The sequence below is a fragment of the Moschus berezovskii genome, chromosome 6 (assembly GCF_049115385.1).
Source record: "Moschus berezovskii isolate FMDL1 chromosome 6, NW_MosBer_1.0, whole genome shotgun sequence".
Taxonomy (NCBI): domain Eukaryota; kingdom Metazoa; phylum Chordata; class Mammalia; order Artiodactyla; family Moschidae; genus Moschus; species Moschus berezovskii.
In genome coordinates this window covers 107,330,001-107,341,929 of record NC_142465.1, presented here as the reverse complement: position 1 = coordinate 107,341,929, position 11,929 = coordinate 107,330,001, and the positions used below count along the sequence as shown (strand labels likewise).

The 11,929-nt window shown below is 55.0% G+C and overlaps 2 protein-coding genes across 3 annotated transcripts; one reads left to right on the top strand and one right to left on the bottom strand.

The window, feature by feature from the left end:
• The first annotated feature begins 116 nt into the window (after nt 1-116).
• On the top strand, nt 117-7,493 carry GNB3 (G protein subunit beta 3). The gene is made up of 10 exons (XM_055395556.2): nt 117-1,175; nt 1,408-1,497; nt 1,759-1,797; nt 3,576-3,682; nt 3,782-3,845; nt 3,962-4,124; nt 4,206-4,272; nt 4,365-4,566; nt 5,883-6,099; nt 6,881-7,493. The coding sequence occupies exons 2-10, from the start codon at nt 1,441-1,443 to the stop codon at nt 6,985-6,987; spliced, it is 1,023 nt and encodes a 340-aa protein (XP_055251531.1). The 5' UTR covers nt 117-1,175; nt 1,408-1,440; the 3' UTR covers nt 6,988-7,493.
• A 1,598-nt stretch (nt 7,494-9,091) lies between these two features.
• CDCA3 (cell division cycle associated 3) lies at nt 9,092-11,351 on the bottom strand. 2 transcript variants are annotated; one of them, XM_055395557.2, is made up of 6 exons: nt 11,291-11,351; nt 10,903-11,077; nt 10,525-10,651; nt 10,027-10,320; nt 9,568-9,671; nt 9,092-9,439 (listed from the first exon to the last, which is right to left on the bottom strand). In XM_055395557.2, exons 2-6 carry the CDS (start codon nt 11,020-11,022, stop codon nt 9,287-9,289), a joined length of 798 nt encoding a protein of 265 aa, XP_055251532.1. In that variant the 5' UTR covers nt 11,023-11,077; nt 11,291-11,351; the 3' UTR covers nt 9,092-9,286. The 2 variants fall into 2 exon arrangements, with proteins under 2 accessions (XP_055251532.1, XP_088693510.1); XM_088837384.1 differs by lacking the exon at nt 11,291-11,351 and having other exon boundaries at nt 10,525-10,647; nt 10,903-11,024.
• Nucleotides 11,352-11,929: the final 578 nt, after the last annotated feature.

Sequence of the window (11,929 nt, the reverse complement as noted above, 5' to 3'; positions counted from 1 at the left end):
GGCCAGTCAAGTGTATCGTGGTTTCCATGGGGGTTGGAGGTGGGAGAAGCTGTGGCTGGCCTGGGAGGAGACAGGTATCCTGGGCCTCCCGGAGATGGGCCCCTCCAGCCCGTGATTTGTCAGGGAAATCTCAACCACCTGCCTCCCTCATGCAAATGAACCCTGACCCCTGACAGCTGCTCTCTGGGCCTCTTACTCTAAGCCAGAGTCTTCCCTCTATGAGCTTGGCCGAGACTTAGGGCAGCCTGATCCCTCTGCTTCTTGCCTTCACGGCCCCAGCAGAGTCCCGTGAGTCGTGAGGGCCCAACACCAGATGCGAGCAGCAAATGGGCTTGCTCTCCACGGCCATCCTCTCTGCACCCAAAGCTGGGCCAGGCCTGTCTGTCCTCCTCTTTGGGTCTCCTGGACCGCCTCCCAACCCCCCAGGATCAGCCCCCGGGGGCAGCTGGTTGGGGTTTGTCCTGAAGAAGGATTATCCAGATCAGTGCCTTCTAATCTCAGCTCCTGCCTGTACCTCCCCATGGTCACCACAACCCTCTCCCCGACCACCCTGAGCTCGGGAGCACAACTCAGGGTGTTGACAATGGGCCATCTCTTCTGCTCGCTCTCTGGCTCCTGGGCTGGTTGCTAGGTAGGCCCTGACAGCGAAGATCATCACCACGGGATGGGGGGCCAGGCCTGGGGGGGGACCCTGGAGCGTAGTCGGGCTGCTGCTTTGCACCCTCCCAGACCCAACCCTTAATCCTCACAGCTTTACTCTAATCCCGTGGGGCCTGATGCTCTGCTCTCTGCCTGGAGAGGGACTGGCCAGGGAAGCACCCCACCCCTCCTCCCTCAGGGCTTGTTGCAGGGTTGGGGGGGGCGGGCCGCTGTGCCCTGCTGTAGCCCCACGCTCCCACCCTTCCTGGGCAAGGCCTAGGTCCCTCTACAAGCCGCACACCTCCCTCCCCATCCTCTGCCACCCGCCCCCCGACCCGCCAGCTGATTTCATTTGCCTGACAGTCGTCATTGGCCCTACCCTTCCCTGTCTGCACCCCCCCGCACCCCCCAGGCGGGGCCAGGCCAGGCCAGCTCCTCTGGCAGCAGAGCCGGGGCAGGTGACGGGCGGGTGTCGCGGCTGAGGGAGCCAGGAGGTGCCTGGGGACCAGAGCTGGAAGCTTAAAGTCAGAGCCCAAGTAAGAGGGGCTGGCCTGGCTCTGCCCTATAGGGCTGGGGGCTGTGGGGGGCACAGGGGCGGCCTGGGACTCTGGATGTGGAGGGGCTGGCAGGGGAGGTGGTGCAGACTACCCAGTCCTGGCCCAATGTGGGGAGGGGGCTCCAGCCCCTGATGAGGAGTCTGGTGTGGGACGCGAGGAACAAACGTGGCCTGGCGGGGGTCCCCCTACACATACCCTGTGTCCCCGGCAGGAGACTAAGGAGCCACCCCTCAAGTCGTCCGCCATGGGGGAGATGGAACAGTTGCGGCAGGAAGCGGAGCAGCTCAAGAAGCAGATTGCAGTAACCCCAGGACCCTCCCTCCCACCAGGGGACCTGGGAAAACCAGGAATCTACTGTGGCCCCGGGGGGAAGGGCTGGCTTCACCCTGACTGACATCTCAGAGATCCCTGACCTGGAAGTGGCCAGAGACTTCCTGAACTTGGAGCTCATGTTTGAGATGTGCCCCCCGCCCCTCAAAACCCTAGAGCCCCAAACCCACCCACCTAGACACCTGTGCACACACCCTGCCTCTACCCACGCCCATGTCTGCTTCCCCCCCAGGATGCCAGGAAAGCCTGTGCCGACACTACCCTGGCAGAGGTGAGCCCCCGCCACCACCCCCCCACAGGGCCAGAAGGGAGGGATGGAGGGGAGGGGATGGCGTGGGAGCCCCCTGACCAGCCACAGCCTGGCGCCCAAGCTCCAGTACAGTGCGTCCTTGGAATAAGGAATGACATGAATTAATTCATTCAACATTTTGTGAGGTCTGCTATGGGCCAGGCACCGAGTCGGAGACTAGGGAGGCAGATGCTGTCCTCATCCACAAAACAAGAGCGCCAACCCCTCCTGGCTGGCTGGCCAGGATGAAGAGGTCTAGGGCTGTTAAACCAGAAACCTTGGAGACTAGTTGTTGTTTAATTGCTCAGTCCTGTCTGACTCTTTTGCGACCCCGTGGACTGCAGCCTGCCAGGCTCCTCTGTCCATGGAACTCTCCAGGCAAGAATGCTGGAGTGGGTTACCATTTCTTACTCCAGGGGATCTTCCCAACCCAGGGATCAAACCTGCAGCTCCTGTGTGTGCAGGTGGATTCTTTACCACCGAGTCACCTGGAAAGCCCAGACAAGACTAATTATGAGCTGACTGATATTGTACTTTTTCAGTCCTGGATGCATTTTTTTTTCACATTTTGACATCCTGGAAATTGAGATGCATCCCACAATGATCCTTACAGTTATAATCGGTAACCCTTTTTCTCTCTTAGTGATCCATAAAAGAATGGTGCTTCTTGGAGCTGGTGCCATCTTAGATTGAACTAAATGTCAGTAATAAGAGTAAACATTTACTGAACATGAGCCAGGCACTGGGCTAAGTCGCTTAAATACATAATTTCATTTAATTTTCCTGACAACTCCATCATAAGTCTGGTGCTAAAAACTTCATTTTACAGATGGAAAAGGGGGCTCAGAGAGGTTAAGTAACTTGCCTGAGATAACACAGCAAATAAATGGTAAGTCAGGTCTTTTGACTCTGGAGCACCAGTCTAATGTCTAAAAAGTCAAAGGAGTCTCAGGGGCATAGGACCCCAAGTTTCAGAAGGGGGCAGTTCAGTGCCATGGTGCTGCTCTGGATACCCACTGCTGGTCGAGCAGCAGCGGTGGGTGAGGGCAGGCTCCTAGTAGCTGGGTTCGACCAAACGTGTGCATATCGTCCCAAGTCCATGTGTGGTGGACTCACATTGGCAGCTTGAATCGATCAAGGTGGGGGTGTTTACATGATGGAGCCCCCCTTCCCCTTCCCCTCCACCCAGGAGAGGTGGTGGTTGAACCCTTAGCCACACGCCCTGGCCTTGCCCATGTCTGTCTCTACACCCATCTAAGTCATGCCTGGGCAGGGCTGACTTCTCAGCCCTCAGTCGGGCTGCAGGCCTGACTTTGAGCTGGGCTTGGAACAGAAGCTCGCACAGAATCCTGGCTGAGACGCTGATGTATAGGCACGCGCCCTGCTCACCCTGATTTCTTTATTTTTATTTGTGCTGTGTGGCGTGTAGGATCCTAGTTTCCCAACCAGGGATTGAACCCATGGTGCCTGCATTTGGAGCAGAGAATCCTAACCACACACAGGAAGATCCGCTCCCCCTGACTTCTGACACCCCCTTTCAGAGCTTCCCTGGTGGCTCAGATGGTAAAGAATCCACCTGCAATGCAGGAGACATGGATTCAATTCCTGTGTGGGGAAGAACCCTGGAGAAGGGAATGGCAACCCACTCCAGTATTCTTGCCTGGAGAATTCCATGGACAGAGGATAATGGCGGGCTACAGTCCATGGGATCGCAAACAGTTGGACACAACTGAGCAACTGAGCTAACTAACTTCCTGCAGCTGGTGTCTGGCCTCGAAGTCGTGGGACGCGTGCAGATGCGGACACGGCGGACCTTAAGGGGACACCTGGCCAAGATCTATGCCATGCACTGGGCCACCGACTCTAAGTGAGGCTTAAGAGGCCTGGGCCGGGGGGGCGGGGGGTTTAGAGGGAGACAGGCAGGAAAGGAGGGTTGGGTGACACGTGTGTCCTCTCCTCTGCCCAGGCTGTTGGTAAGCGCCTCGCAAGATGGGAAGCTGATCGTGTGGGACACGTACACCACCAACAAGGTACCAGCCCAGCCTCCCGGCCCCGCCGTTGACCGCCTTCCTGGGGGCATCCCACACCCTTCCTGTGCCCCCCACCTGGGAGCTCAGCCCAGGCCCCTGCCACCCTACCCCTGCAGGTCCACGCCATCCCGCTGCGCTCCTCCTGGGTTATGACCTGTGCCTACGCCCCATCAGGGAACTTCGTGGCCTGTGGGGGGCTGGACAACATGTGTTCCATCTACAGCCTCAAATCCCGGGAGGGCAACGTCAAGGTCAGCCGGGAACTGTCGGCTCACACAGGTGAGTGAGAGGCCAAGGGTACCTGAGGGTTGTGCCCAGCATCCAGGGCCCTGTCCTAACCACCCCCACCCCCCGACACAGGTTATCTCTCCTGCTGCCGTTTCCTGGATGACAACAACATTGTGACCAGCTCCGGGGACACCACGTGGTGAGGCCCGGGAGCTCGTGGGTGCGATGGCTGGGGAGGCGCCTCTGTGCCGGCCTTGCTGGGTGACAGTGTGTCTCCCCAACTCCCCGCAGTGCCCTGTGGGACATCGAGACTGGGCAGCAGAAGACCGTGTTTGTGGGGCACACGGGGGACTGCATGAGCCTGGCCGTGTCCCCTGACTTCAGACTCTTCATCTCGGGGGCCTGCGACGCCAGCGCCAAGCTCTGGGATGTGCGGGAGGGGACCTGCCGGCAGACTTTCACTGGCCACGAATCGGACATCAATGCCATCTGCGTGAGCCCCCTCTGTGCTTCAGTGCCCTCCGGGGACCCCCTCCCCACCCCCACCCCCCACTCAGCCTTCTTCCCCTCCCACGGCCCCCTGCCCCTTTCCTTCTGACTTTTCACTTTGAAATAATTTCACCCACAGAAAAGTTGCAAGAATAACAGAATCAGTTCCCGTCTGCCCTTCACCCATGGTCACTGTCACCTTTTGGCCACATATGCTTTATGGTTCCGTCTCTGTAGAGGGAGGGAGGGAGGGATGGACAGACACACAGACGCACACCCATCTAGATATAGGTAGGTATAGATACTCTTGGTTATTAATTTTTTCCAGGGTTCTTTGACAATAAGTTGCGGACCTCATGCCCCTTAGCCCTTGAATACTTCAGTGTATTGAAGAAGGAAATGGCAACCCACTCCAGTATTTGTGCCTGGAGAATCTCATGAACAGAGGAACCTGGTGGTTTTTGGTCCCTTGGGTTGCAAAGTGTTGGACACTACTGAAGCGACTTAGCACATACACACTTCAATATATACTTTCTAAAATCAAGGCCATTCTCTTCCATAGTCAGTCTAATTCTTTTTTTTTAAACTTTTATAAATTTCTATTATTATGTTGAGATTTTTATTTTATTGCTGCATGACTTGCAGGATCTTAGTTCTCCCATGTCTCCTGCAGTGGAAGAACAGAGTCCTAACGCCCAGACCACTAGGGAATTCCCGGCAATCTAATTCTTAAAATCAGGAAGTTTAAATTGATGCAATACTATAGTCTACAGTCTGTATTCCAATTTCACCAGTTATTTCCAAAATAGCAATGTTTTCTCTGTCCATGAACATGCATCGCATTTCCTTGCCTTGTCTTTTCAGTTTCTTTTAAACTGGAAACCTTTTTGCCCTTTTCCTGTCTTTGGTGACATTGACACTTTGGACGAGTACAGGCCAGTTTTCTGTAGACTTTCCCTCCATCGGGTTATGAGGATGAGATTCAGGATATGCTTGTGTACTTGGCCCTGTGCTGACACGCTGATCCAGGGCCTGGAGATGCTGGCGTCTGGGACAGCCTCCACCCTTCTGACCGTGTGACCCTGGGCACGCTGCCCACCCACCCTCAGCCCCGTGCGGTCCCCTGCCGTGTGGTAGTACTGTGGAGCCAGGGAGGGTGTAGGGAGCCTGGCTGGAGCTGGCAGGCCACAGAAGGGATGGAGCGGGAGCCAGAGAGGCCAAGGGAACTGGTCTGGAGCAGGGAGAGGGCAGGAGAGGTTGAATGCTGCCCAGGTCTGAGTCCTGACCCTCACCGCCCACCCCGGCCACCTATATCCGCAGTTCTTCCCCAATGGAGAGGCCATCTGCACAGGCTCAGATGATGCCTCCTGCCGCCTGTTTGACTTGCGGGCTGACCAGGAGCTGACCACCTATGCCCACGAGAGCATCATCTGTGGCATCACGTCTGTGGCCTTCTCGCTCAGCGGCCGCCTGCTCTTTGCGGGATACGACGACTTCAACTGCAACGTGTGGGACTCCATGAAGTGCGAGCGCGTGGGTAAGAGCCTGCCTACCATGGCCACTTGGTCTCCCCTGTGGGCACCCTCTCACTGCTGCTCCTTATTACTGGCTGACTCTGAGCTCTCCCCCTAGAGCCAGTCCCCTTGGTTCCCAGTCCAGAACCATCTCCTCTCAAAGCGAAGTTGCTCTAAGTGGCCCTTCGCCATGGCCCACTGCTACAGCTGCTCCCCACCAGAGGAGCTCCTTCCAGTCACCCCCAGACCCGTGAACCTGGACCATCCAGTCAGGGCTGGGTTTCAGGGGCCTCCACGGAAGGGAAGGGCCACCTTGGGGACTCTGCAGTAACAAGAGTTCAGGGGATGGGATGTGACTTGAGGGCCCTGACCCCAACCTGGGTGCTTCTCTGGGACTGGCCTGGTCTGAAGTTGAATCAGATAGTGTAGCTTCCTCTCTTGCGAGAGGCCGGGTGCCCAGGAAAGAGAAAACTGGCCAGAGAGTCAGGATCCAGACCTTAATTCCACTGCTTACTGGGTGCCCTTGGCTGAGTCACTTGTCTCGGGGCCTCAGTCTCCATCTGGAAGGTCTCCTTCCCCGTTTTCCCGGTCAAGGTGCCCTTGCTTTTCTCGCAGCAGCTGACACATGTCCAAGCCTCCTGTCCCTCACCCACCCCAGATCCTGGATGGGGAGATTGGCCTCGAGGGAAACCCCGCCCCTTAGGACTAATCCGCTTTCCTTCTTTAGTCGGATGCCCCGCCCCCCCACCTCCAACCCCTGCTCCCTAACACCCGCCAGGCTGACTCCTCTCCCTTTTTATTAAGGCATCCTCTCCGGTCACGACAACAGGGTCAGCTGCCTGGGGGTCACAGCTGATGGGATGGCTGTGGCCACCGGTTCCTGGGACAGCTTCCTCAAAATCTGGAACTGAGGAGGCTGGACGAGGGGATGTAAAAGGCCACGAAGACACTCCCTCAGCTGCCCCTCTCCTGCCCAGTTTCTTTAAGGTTTCTTCGAGCTTTTCTCTTCTATACCCCAGCTTTCCCCCTTTGAGGGCAGTGGGGAGTATGGGGAGCGTGCCTTTGGGAGGCAGCATCAGGGACTCATTAGGGGCGGGGGAACTGCCCCATCTCCTCCCAGGCCTCCCCTCTCCATGGTCCTGAAAGCTTTTCCCTTCATGAGCAAGGACAATGGATCCCCACCCCTCCCTAACCCTAACCTTGGCAGGCCTAGAAGGCTTCATGTCCGAGGCCACGGGCCCTAGGATTCCTCCCCCAGAGCTACCACCCTTGTCTAGACCTGGTTGGCATAGGGTGCTCGGCCCCGTGACTGTGGCTCTGACACAACTAGGGCCCTGGCCCCCTTCTCCTTCATGCTTTCTCCTTTGTCTACCTTCTTGCCTCTCCTCAAGCACCTGCAATAAAGTGTAGCGCCTTGTTTGTGTGTGATGTTTGTCTCCCACCCTCTCCTCTTCTGAAAAGACACAGGTCCCACTTAAGTAATGAAGTATTACGAGTGTGGTGATAGAGGCTGGGTACCAGATAGCTGCAGGCAGAAGGGAGAGTGGAGGCAGAAACTCAAGCCTCTGGGCCAAGGCCTGAGATGGGTCAGGAGGAGAAAGGTGGCTGGGGTGGGGTGGGATCTGCACGACAGCTCAACACCTCCTGCCTTTGGTGCATACAAGTGTGTTTGCACAGAAAGGTTATGTTGAGAAGGAATCAGATTACAAAAGGCCTGTAGAAAGCTATAGGCAATGGGGAACAACTGAAGAGTTTTGAGCAGAGTAGTAATAATCAGTGATGCTTCTTGGGAACATCGCCCTCATAGCACTGTAGGTTGATGAAATGGAGGAAGGGGGAGCCTGGAGAGAATGGAGGTAAACAAGGTAGGAGGCAGGAGGCAAGAAGTGCAGGAGTGGTGTCCTAGTCAGTGCAGGACAGAGTGGGGAGGGAAGGGACAGGAAAGAGATTAAAGACAGAGAATCACCAGGAGGAAGTGAGCAAGGGCCAGGATATGGGATATTCAGAGGGGAAGGTTTGAGACGATGGCCAAGGTTAGGGTTTGGCAAGCGAGTGGAGAGTGCTGTCATTCAGGGGTGAGGGGAGGAGGAGTAACTCTGGAGGAAGAGCAACATTCAACTTCAGATGAGTTGACTCTGAAGTGCCTCTGGGGCAGCTGGATGAAGGTGAGGGTTAGGTACAGAGACCTGGATGTTACCAAAAATTGGGTGAAGGACAGCTGAAGCCCCAGAAGTGGGGGATAGGGGTGGTGGTGGGATGAATTGGGAGATTGGGATTGACATACGTACACTACTGTGTATAAAATCAAGCCAGTCAATCCTAAAGGAAATCAGCCCCGAATATTTGTTGATAAGGACTGATGCTGAAGTTGAAGCTCCAATACTTGGCCACCTGATGTGAAGAGCTGACTTACTTTCCCTGATGCTGGGAAAGATTGAAGGTAGGAGGAAAAGGGAATGACAGAGGATGAGATGGTTGACTGGCATCACTGACTCAATGGACATGAGTTTGAGCAAACTCCAGGAGGCAGTAAAGGACAGGGAAGCCTGGCGTGCTGCAGTCCATGGGGTCGCAAAGAGTCAGACTTGAGTTAGTGACTGAACAGCAACAACAGCAATGTGTAAAATAGATAACTAATGAGAACATGATGTATGGTGCAGGGAACTCTACTCAGCGCTCTGTGATGACCTAAATGGGAAGAAAATCCAAGGAAGAGAGAATATATGTATATGTACGGCTGATTCACTGCTGTACAGCAGAAACTGACACGGCAGTATAAAGCAACTATACTCCAATTAAAAAAAAAAAAAGGGCCCAGAAGTAAACATCCAGGGACAGCAAGAGGAAAGGGCCAGGGACAGCACACTAGGGAACACTAGGATTTAGGGGAGGTGTGTAGATGAGGCTTGGAGGTACCAGCTTGGGGACAATCAGGCCAGGGAACACAAGCTCCCTCCAGGCTTTCTGCAGACAGAAGACCCAGTGCACACTTTAGGTATAACACTTAAAAATATAACTTAAAATCACTTGCTTTAATATACAGAAATATGTCAGACACGAAGAAAACCAATGAAGCTCTGAATCCCAGAGTTGGCAGTTTAGGGGGAGTTAAGAGAACGAACCTTTCCAGTCTCCCAGGGCAAGAAGGGGTGGGAAGACACAGAACATGGCCAGGGCCCTGAGGAATCTGGTGCTGGAGCCATGCGTGGTCTAGTTCTCTGCCAAAGGGAAGTGCTGATTTTCCTTGTCATGCCCCTGGCCTTGTTCCCATGCTCGTCCTCCAGTTTTCAGAAGTCGTCCAGTTCCCAGAACAGCCCCTTCCTTTAGTTCCCTAAAGTTTTCACTCAGGGAAGGTTGCTTACCCTGCAAAAGGCATTAGGCAAGGTGAGGGAGGGCAGGAGGCTGTTCGGGGAGAGAAGACTGGGTGGGGAAAAGGCCCCCATCTTTACTCTGGGTTTCCTAGTAACAGCTTTCACCCGTTCACCCTTTACCTGTCGTGGGGTCAGAGTCCCGGGGGAGTTGTCATCCTGCAGGACGGTGAGAGGAGACCTCCCTGGCACCTTGTTGTTTGCTTTCCGCCTGCTGCACTTAGAACCTGTGCAGGAGACACAAGAGACACAGGTTTGATCCCTGGGTCGGGACTATCCCTTGGAGGAGGGCATGGCAACCCACTCCAGTATTCTTGCCTGGAGAATCCCATGGACAGAGGAGCCTAGCAGGCTACAATCCACAGGGCTGAAAAGAGTCAGACACAACATCCATAAGTGAATTAAAACACACACACATACACACACAGGCACACGCACTTAGAACCTCAGGTGAGTAAGGAATTAAAACAAGCAGCCAAGTTTAGGGGCTTTCAGTTTATTCCTCCTCCATTCATCTGTGGACATTATCCCAGCGTGTTCTCCCAATTGTTCTTCCCCATCCTGTTCCCTTAGATTCTGTACCTGAAGATCGAGGAGTCTCGGGGTCTTGCAAGGGCTTGTCTGAGCCCTGGCTGGCCACAGGTGTTCCTGAGGCATGTCCTGTTTTCTCCTTGGCAAACACCTGCTCGGCAGAGAGCTCAATCTGGCTCCCAGGAGGCACCTGGTCGTCAAGGGAAACCTGGGTGCCCAGAGGCAAGTCCAGTCGAGGAGATGAAGGTGTCTCTAGGGGCAGAATAACCTTGGGGGGGAGGCTTAATTTGGGGTCTTCGGTCTCAAATACATCACTCAGTTGTTTCACCAGTGGACTTGGGAACTCTGGGGAGGGGAGAAGTGACATAAGACAGTGACCATCTGTCACAAATCATTCAGCAAGGAGGAAGGGATACATGGGCCTTAGAATTCGAGCCCTGGTCAGCGAGGGATCAGGAGAAGAGAAGTCACTGAGAGACAGCAAAGTGTTGAGAAGAGAAGGACGTGGGTTCAAAGCAGGAGGATGACAGCATTGGGCCCAACACTTACCTCCGCTCGTCTTCATAGGTGTCCGTGCAATGCCAAGTGTAGGGGAGCGGGGATCTGAGTCCTGGGCCAGCTTAGGTCCCTCCACTTGCTCCTCTGCTGGCAGGTTTGGCTGTGGGGAGCTCTCTACCTGTCAGGACCAAAGGCTAGGACGAGTCTGGGCCCTCAACTCTCCCCTCCCAGGTCTGTAGCCTTAGATTCATACTGCAGACAGGAATTGTGAAGGCCCTCAGACATTCAGCCTACTTCACCGGGATTGAGAATATGGAAAATAAGGCCTCAAAGGCGAGGGGTACTGGGGGAAGGAGAGTTCTCTTAGATTAGGCAGCGACTCCGAAACTGAGTCAGATTCGCTGCCTCCTCCATGCCGCCCGTGTGTACCTGGATGGGAGTGCGCAGGATGCCGGCGCTGGGTGAACGGGGGTCCGCCACTCGAGCCAGAAGCTTGTTGTGCGGCGGAGGCCGCGCTGGAGTGACTGGGACGCTCTTAGCTGAGCCCATCGCAACCAGCAGAAATAGGATGGGGCAGGGCCCGGCCCGGGACAGGAGGGGATGCCTGCGAGAAATGACTCAGGTCTCAGCCCTAACGGCGACCACGTTCGACCTTTGACTCCAGACCACCCGATCTCCCTCGTTCCCCGCTGAGAAACGGCATGGCCGCCGGGCCAGAGGTCTCTTCGGGGATGATGACTAGTACAGTAGACAAGGCAACTCCTTCAGGGCCTGCTGGACCCGCTAAATTATTCACTAATTTATTCAAATCCCTTACCGGGCCCCAATTCCACCTCTGGGTGCAAAGCAGCTCAATCCTCAACTCCCGAAGCGGAGTTTCAAACTTCCCGCCACGCCCCTGCCCCGACCCTATTGGCTGAACCAATGCCGGCTCCTATAGGCCCTCCCTGTGAGTCCCGCCTCCAATGAAAGAAGCCATTGCGCTGCGTGAACGTCTATCATGGGTCCGTGGGGCCAATAGCAGCGGCTTGACTCGCCGGGGTGACGCCTCCTCGCTAAGGGGACTTTTGTTCCTTACCCGGCTGCCCATTGTGAGATTTTGCGGGATGCTAATCTTCGCGTAAGAGACCTTCGGTTTCAAAATGAAGTGATTTTATTAAAAAATAGGATCATGAGTTAGTACGCTATTATTTACATATCCCGCTGGAGACGGAGTTACGAACTTTTTTTTTTCCTAAGGCCAGAAAAAGAGTAATCCTCATTGGTCGACGTAGTTAGCAATCACTCAACACAAACCCTCTCGAACCCCACCTCATTGGACAGCCCCTTTTCAAATACCAAGACTACAGCTGTCCTTTAATGTTCCCATTGGACAGGTCTCCCAGGAAAGTTTCTGGGATTGACTGGTTTAAACAACCATCTTCAGTAGAAGATACGCGAATGCACTGTAGGGTCC

Bases quoted from the DNA above. Each gene is read 5' to 3' on its own strand.
- GNB3 (XM_055395556.2), top strand. From the start codon at position 1,441: ATGGGGGAGATGGAACAGTTGCGGCAGGAAGCGGAGCAGCTCAAGAAG. The intron at 4,125-4,205 runs GTGAGTGAGAGG...CCCCCGACACAG, and splicing joins GGAACTGTCGGCTCACACAG to GTTATCTCTCCTGCTGCCGT. The intron at 4,273-4,364 runs GTGAGGCCCGGG...AACTCCCCGCAG, and splicing joins AGCTCCGGGGACACCACGTG to TGCCCTGTGGGACATCGAGA.
- CDCA3 (XM_055395557.2), bottom strand. From the start codon at position 11,022: ATGGGCTCAGCTAAGAGCGTCCCAGTCACTCCAGCGCGGCCTCCGCCG. The intron at 10,652-10,902 runs GTACACACGGGC...TGGTCCTGACAG, and splicing joins TCCTGCGCACTCCCATCCAG to GTAGAGAGCTCCCCACAGCC. The intron at 9,440-9,567 runs GTAAAGGGTGAA...TGCCTTTTGCAG, and splicing joins GGACTCTGACCCCACGACAG to GGTAAGCAACCTTCCCTGAG.